Source organism: Mustelus asterias, chromosome 9 (genome assembly GCF_964213995.1).
Source record: "Mustelus asterias chromosome 9, sMusAst1.hap1.1, whole genome shotgun sequence".
In the NCBI taxonomy this organism is placed as follows: Eukaryota; Metazoa; Chordata; class Chondrichthyes; order Carcharhiniformes; family Triakidae; genus Mustelus; species Mustelus asterias.
In genome coordinates, this window is record NC_135809.1 from 17423301 (window position 1) to 17430932 (window position 7632).

Here is a 7632-nt window from a genome sequence, read left to right on the forward strand (position 1 = left end):
ACCCCATGCATTTACCTGAGCTAGTCCCCCTGGCACTAAGGGGAAATTTAGCATGGCCAATCTACCTAACCCACTCATCTCTGGACTGTGGGAGGAAACCAGAGCACCCGGAGGAAACCCACGCAGACACGGGAGAATGTGCGAATTCCACACAGACAGTGACCCAAGCCGGGATTCGAACATGGGACCCTGGCACTGTGAGTCAGAAGTGCTAACCACTGTGCCATTGTGCCACCCTGGTGCAAGTCCAGAGTCATCTCTGCAAGTCTCAGCCTAATTTATGACCATCTTAGCACAGTTCCATTGGATGGACTGCATCATTTTAACCCAGACATAATTGAATGCAATATTGGAATAAAAAGCCAATGACTTCTCACATATAGCACCCATGTTCAGTTTTATAGGTTTTTTTTGTACAAAACACAACAAATTATTAACTTTAATTCCAGTGATTCCATTTACACATCCTCAGTGCACAGACATCTATTGGATTTAATTCTCTTCATAACAATCATTTAAATTTTGGCTCATTTTTATCACATCACATAGACAGGCAACAGCCATAAAAATGCCAGAAAAACTTAGAAAAACTTTTCCTTGCTGCTTATGATTAGAGACCTTGCCCAAAATATTCAGCTTTTTCAAAACGTGGTAGTTTCCTTTTAAGGGCCGTCCGACAAAAAGTTAAAACCAATGGGGGGAAAAAAACTCCTCGACAGTACAAACCCAACAGCGAATGACTGTGATCTATGATCATCAAATGGGGTCTTGTTTTCTATTCTGTAAGATCCAGAATGGCTCAGCTGCACTCGCTCGAGACCCTAAATGCCAAATTTGTCCCTGACAACTCAAATTCAAGGAGAAATCCGATTTGAGTAGCAATCCCGTTCTGAACAAAGTTTTGCGAGAAATTCTGCCGAAGACATGAACCAAAGTAAACCTGAAGCAATGAGAATCGTTTTTCAAGTGAATTTGCAGCACCAAAGAGGCTGTCTGGTGGTAATTTATGCCTAACTGTCCCATTATAAATTCACTTCCACTTGAATGGACAAGTTGACCTTGTCTGACATGTTTAGCGGATAAGAACCACAATTTCACACCTTTGTGTGTGTAAATGCTGAGTCTCTCAGTGAGTTCATACTTATAGCAAAGCTTGTGTAGGAGCAAGGCAACTGAGGCAGCAGTTGTCTGATTTCTATGTTTAAACAGTGTGGGTACTGGAAATTGCTATCCAAACTTATTTAACAGTTGAATCGTTCTTACTGCAAAATCCAGGACAATGTTAATTCAGCTTTACACACCGACAAACCGGTTGTCTAGAATCAGTGGGGATTTAATTGTTCTGTGTCAATAAGGTAGAGGAGGTGATTAAGAAGGCGTATGGTGTGCTGGCCTTCATCAGTCGAGGGATTGAGTTTAGGAGTCGGGAGATAATGATGCAGCTTTATAAGACCCTCGTCAGACCCCACTTAGAGTACTGTGCTCAGTTCTGGTCGCCTCATTACAGGAGGGATGTGGAAATTATTGAAAGGGTGCAGAGAAGATTTACAAGGATGTTGCCTGGATTGGTTGGCATGCCTTATGAGGATAGGTTGAGGGAGCTAGCTCTTTTCTCCTTGGAGAGACGAAGGTTGAGAGGTGACCTGATAGAGGTGTACAAGATGTTGAGAGGTATAGATCGGGTGGATTCTCGGAGACTTTTTCCCAGGGCTGAAATGGCTGCTACAAGAGGACACAGGTTTAAGGTGCTGGGGAGCAGGTACAGAGGAGATGTCAGGGGTAAAGTTTTTCACTCAGAGGGTGGTGGGTGAGTGGAATCGGCTGCCGTCAGTGGTGGTGGAGGCAAACTCGAAAGGGTCTTTTAAGAGACTCCTGGATGAGTACATGGGACTTAATAGGATTGAGAGTTATAGGTAAGCCTATATATAAGCCTAGGTAGGTAGGGACATGACCGGCGCAACTTGTGGGCCAAAGGGCCTGTTTGTGCTGTATTTTTTCTATGTTCTATGTTCTAATGCCAAACACTGACTTGACAGCCTGTTTTCTACTTGGACAAGTTGCCTTCACTGTTGCTACGAATCACTTTTGCCCACTTGGCAATTCCACCCCAGTTCCTCAATGTAACAAGCCCCATCTTTTGATCAAAACCAGTTCAAGACCTCTTCGATAACTCTTGAGGGCAGCATCATTGCTGTGGGAGAATTCAACATTGCGAAGAAAACTGGGCTTACGAGCCATGACAAGGAAAGGGCTGAAATCCCTGACCAAAAGAAACCTTTTTCACATTTGGTCAGCACGTAATTTTGTCTAAGTGAACAGCCCAACAATAAACCACAACACCACTTTACAAAACATATCTGCACATGCACTTGCAGTAAACCCACATGATGCAATGAGGAGCACTAACGCCTGAGCTACATTCAACATTTGAATCAGATTAATCAGAATTTGAAAACTACAAATTAAGCACAAGAATGATTTATATGCCAAAGATTAAGCAACTCTAATGAGTCAGTGGAATGACTGATGGGAATCCTCGTCCTCACTTGTTCTTGATTTGGCAATACAGGGTCATGGAGAAGGCCAATCCCAAAATCTAGAGAGAACACAGTGGAATTAATGACAGGAAAGCATTAAGTATGTCTATTTAAATGGCAAAGAATTCACAATGTTGTGGTACCTCAATCACAGCCAGGCCAAAAGCAATGCCAATTATGATGACGCAACTTGCCTTCAAAATGTCACTCATGACATCGACACAGGACTAGAGGAGCAAAATGAACAAAGTTTAAAAACATTAAGTGTTGTCCACCAATGAATTAAATCAGGTAATAGCAACATTATGGACTAGCGCATTCGATACTCGGGACAGAATTTATTCAATTGTGTCTTGAACAAAGAACAAAGAAAATTACAACACAGGAACAGGCCCTTCGGCCCTCCAAGCCTGCACCGAACATACTGCCCGTCTGAACTAAAACCCCTATCCTTCCGGGAACCATATCCCTCTATTCCCATCCTATTCACGTATTTGTCCAGACGCCCCTTAAAAGTCACAAGGAGGAGGCCATTCGGGCTTTCGAGCTTGCACCGACAACACTCCCACCCAAGCCCTATCCCCGTAACCCCATATATTTACCCTACTAATCCCTCTGACACTAATAGACAATTTGTCAGGGTCAATCCTTCTCAAAAGTGTTAAATTTCCTTTTCCAAACTGAGCCTCTGGTGTGAACACGACTGACGTGGAAAGTGGTCCCAAGCCGGGAATCGAACCTGGGTTCCTGGTGCTGTGAGGCAGCAGTGCTAACCACTGTGCCACCATGCCACCTGCACCAATGATGCTTGCATCATTTCTAAGCCCCTTCTCCGATCTTCCACTGAAGCCATGACACACACATACCCACACACAGACACACACACACAGACACACACACACAGACACACACACACAGACACACACACACAGACACACAGACACACACACAGACAAAAAATGGGGGGGATGCAGGTAAGTCCGAACAATAATCTTGAAACTAATGTGACAGAAGTATTTCTGGGAAAAATAAAAACCTTTCCTCTTTAAGTGATCGCCGCACTATGGCATTAGAGAGACATCTCCTCATTCTCAGTTAGCTCCACTGTCAATGTTTTATCCCTAGCTTTAGTCAAAATGTGCAGCCATTTGTTAAGCTTTATCCTTAAAATAATTACCTCAGAAATGGATTTTTCCCAGTATTGGTGTAATTTTTCAGTCCTTCGACTAATACCATTAAGTTAGATTATCTAGTAATTTATTTCATTATAGTTTGATATGTGAAAATGACAGCTGTGTTTCCTCCATTCAGATTTTGTTGTTTTTAAGCTAATTTAGTGAGTTCTTTGAAGAGGATTGATGGGGTCGAGTGGTTGATGTATATAGACTTACAAAATGAATTCGGTAAAGTACCCATCAGTAACTGCAACACTACATCCTGCACCCTCTCCTTTCCTTCTCCCCTATGTACTCTATGAACGGTATGTTTTGTCCATATAGCACGCAAGAAGCAATACTTTTCACTGTATCCCAAGACATGTGACAAGAATAAATCAATTCAATTCAAACCCCAGTAAAACTTTATTGGGCCTGGCCTCATGGCCACTGTTTAGGAGCTGTAAATAGCCCCCGTCAGTGGATGCCTTGGATTTTTAAGATTGCTGTTCCTCATCTACTTTCTCCTGGGTATAGTTTACCTTCTCCTGCTTCCATATCAGAGGAAGTGTGCAGCCACATTTTGAACCTATGGCTTTCAGGGCTAATACCACTTCTGACAGAAGGTTCACCCTTAAATCAAGCATATGTTTTGCCTCATGTGCATACGCCCCGAATCGAAGCAAGAATTTATGGCCCCTAGTCAATATGCTGGATGGTCAATATCTTTTCCCAAACGTAGGGGAGTCTAAAACTAGAGGGCATAGGTTTAAGGTGAGAGGGGAGAGTTACAAAAGTGTCCAGAGGGGCAATTCTTTCACACAGAGGGGGTGAGTGTCTGGAACAAGCTGCCAGAGGTAGTAGTAGAGGCGGGTACAATTTTGTCTTTTAAAAAGCATTTAGACAGTTACATGGGTAAGATGAGTATAGAGGGATATGGGCCCAATGAGGGACTAGCTTAGGGGTTTTTTAAAAAAGGGCGTCATGGACAAGTTGGGCCGAAGGGCCTGTTTCCATGCTGTAAACCTCTATGACTCTAACATTAAATATCCTGACTTCCCCAGTTAAAATGATGTGCCATCTGGAAAAAAAAGGCATCCAAAAACACAAGAGCCGCACATTCCCCTCATCCCATCCACAGCTCCTGTAAAATGGACCAACCGATACCCAGGCAAATGTCAAACAAAAGGGAACTCAAATTTTGAATAACTTCATGGGAATCCTCTCCCAAAGGATGACAAATTCAGTCAACCAATCTCTGTCCCGGAATTCAGGTGTAGAGTCAACAGAGAGACTTTCCGTCCTTTGGCAGCAACTTTCTGACCTTGCAGTAACGTGGGGAGTCAAAGTGAAAATAAAACTTTGAACTGATTTCAGCAAGCGACCGTATTACTTTCTCATGCTGGCTTCTGCAATGTGCTTTTGGCCTTCTTCCCAGAACTCCATGAGATCATTAATGCCACAACAAGGTATCTCAGTGCAATTGCTCCTCACTTCCCAGTCAGCTGGATGCCTTAATTTACCAGGGGTCAGCATATTCACTCACTCTTACAAACCCTAGTTTGTTTTTTGGGTGCAATTTTCATCCATTAACAGTATATTTTTTAAAAACTTATTCTTTCATGGGGATATGGGCGTCACTTGCTAGGCCAGCAATTATTGCCCATGAGAAGGTGTAGTGAGTAATGCAGGAATAAATGTGGGCAATGCACCCAGAATTGTTCCAACAAGTCACCTCCTGCATACAGTGTAGTAAGGGACCCCAGAAATAGTCGCCCTTCTACTTTAACCTATTGTTGCAACACCCAATTCAATTGATCCTTGAAAGTGACGTCACAGGTGGAAAAGGTGGTGAGGAAGGCATATGGCATGCTTGCCTTTATAGGAAGGGGCATAGAGTATAAAAGTTGGGGTCTGATGTTGCAGATGTATAGAACGTTGGTTCGGCCGCATCTGGAATACTGCGTCCAGTTCTGGTCGCCACACTACCAGAAGGACGTGGAGGCTTTGGAGAGAGTACAGAGGAGGTTTACCAGGATGTTACCTGGTATGGAGGGGCTTAGTTATGAGGAGAGATTGGGTAAACTGGGGTTGTTCTCCCTGGAAAGACGGAGGATGAGGGGAGACTTAATAGAGGTGTATAAAATTATGAAAGGCATAGATAGGGTGAACGGTGGGAAGCTTTTCCCCAGGTCGGTGGTGACGTTCACGAGGGGTCATAGGTTCAAGGTGAAGGGGGGGAGGTTTAACACGGATATCAGACGGACATATTTTACACAGAGGGTGGTGGGGGCCTGGAATGTGCTGCCAGGCAAGGTGGTGGAGGCGGACACACTGGGAACATTTAAGACTTATCTAGACAGCCATATGAACGGAGTGGGAATGGAGGGATACAAAAGAATGGTCTAGTTTGGACCAGGGAGCGGCGCGGGCTTGGAGGGCCGAAGGGCCTGTTCCTGAGCTGTATTGTTCTTTGTTCTTTGATTATTGAGCTCAGAGGTTGGGAGTGTCAACTCTCACAGGACTTCAGACTTTCTGTAGGCCAGAACTATACAAAACCTGGGTCAGGTGATCCAGGAGCAGAACATCATAGCTAACAAGTGTCCCAAGCTGGGAACAGGGTGAGCGAGAGGTCCCAATAAGTATCTCAGGTAAGGGAAAGAGACAGGTCCCAACTGAATTAAGAAAAAAGGAGCAGAGGAACAAGCTCCAATTAGAGACATGGTTGAGTGAGGGGAGGCAAGGATGGGGGGGTGCAAACAAAGTGAAGTAGGGCCCTGGTAGTCAAAGAGGGTTAGAGAAGATCTGAAGATTCAAGAAGGCAGGTGACTCAGTGCTGTGGGCATTGGGGAAAGGTACCCCTTTGGAACAATAGCGTTCTGCTTGACATGGCGGCACAGTGGCTGCTTGAGGCGGCATGGTGGCACAGTGGTTAGCATTGCTGCCTCACAGCGCCAGGAACCCAGGTTCAATTCTGACCTCGGATCACTGTCTGAGTGGAGTTTGCACATTCTCCCTGTGTCTCCATGGGTTTTCTCTGGGTGTTCTGGTTTCCTCCCACAGTCCAAAGATGTGTGGATTAGGTTGATTGGCCATGTTAAATTGACCCTAGTGTCAGGGGGATTAGCAGGGTAAACATGTGGGGTTATGGGAATAGGACCTGGGTGGGACTGTGGTTGATGCAGACTCGATGGGCCGAATGGCCTCCTTCTGCACTGTAGGGATCCTATGATTCTATGGCTGAAGAGCTAAAATTGTGCTTATGAGTGGCTCAAGTGTAGATTCGGGAATCCAGGGGAATGGAATCTTAGAAGGCAAGATTGAGACCCTGCATGATGCGCCATCCTTGAAGCCATCTGAGTTGACGAGAATTCCCAGGCAAGATATTCGAAGGCAAAGATTGGAAACCCTCGTGAGACAGCCAGAGTTTCAGTGAGATTGGTAGTTATTACCAGCTGAGTGGATTGTTGAGAAGTCCATGGACTTTGTCTTGGTTGCATCTGCCATTTATTGTGTAGTGTGGTGTGTCTGGCCACAGTTGGCTTATTTCACTGGTACCACAAAAGAGAGACGTGGTTAAATTGTTTTTACCTTTTTGACCTTATACAATAAAGTTTATTTTTGCTTGTTCAGAACCCATGGAATCCAATGGCTTCCTTTGCTGAGCAATTGTCTTGAATCTCATACATTTTCTCCATTAAGCATAATGTCATTGATCCCTAACTGAATCCTGTCAACAACTCGGGGGTCTGGCCAAGGATTGCAACACTTTTTCTTTTACAAAAGAATATCATGGGGCAATGAAATGGTATAACTTTCAGTGCCATTCCAAAATGCAGGAATGAGATCTTTTATATACACAATTGATCAGCGATGACACATATTTGAACGTTATGGTCAACCTTCCAATGACAGATCATGGAAAAAGTAGTTTTGCCAGC

At 44.3% G+C, this 7632-nt stretch overlaps 1 protein-coding gene across 1 annotated transcript in view; it reads right to left on the reverse strand.

Moving 5' to 3' along the window:
* Nucleotides 1-383: 383 nt before the first annotated feature.
* Nucleotides 384-7632, reverse strand: part of LOC144499046 (tetraspanin-8-like) — a 32834-nt gene continuing 25585 nt past the window's right edge. Inside the window, exons 6-7 of the mRNA XM_078221100.1 lie at nucleotides 2681-2764; nucleotides 384-2596 (exon numbers count right to left, since the gene is read on the reverse strand). Of these exons, the coding sequence (XP_078077226.1) occupies nucleotides 2543-2596; nucleotides 2681-2764 (138 nt within the window). The 3' untranslated portion in view covers nucleotides 384-2542. The remainder of the gene's footprint in view (nucleotides 2597-2680; nucleotides 2765-7632) is intronic.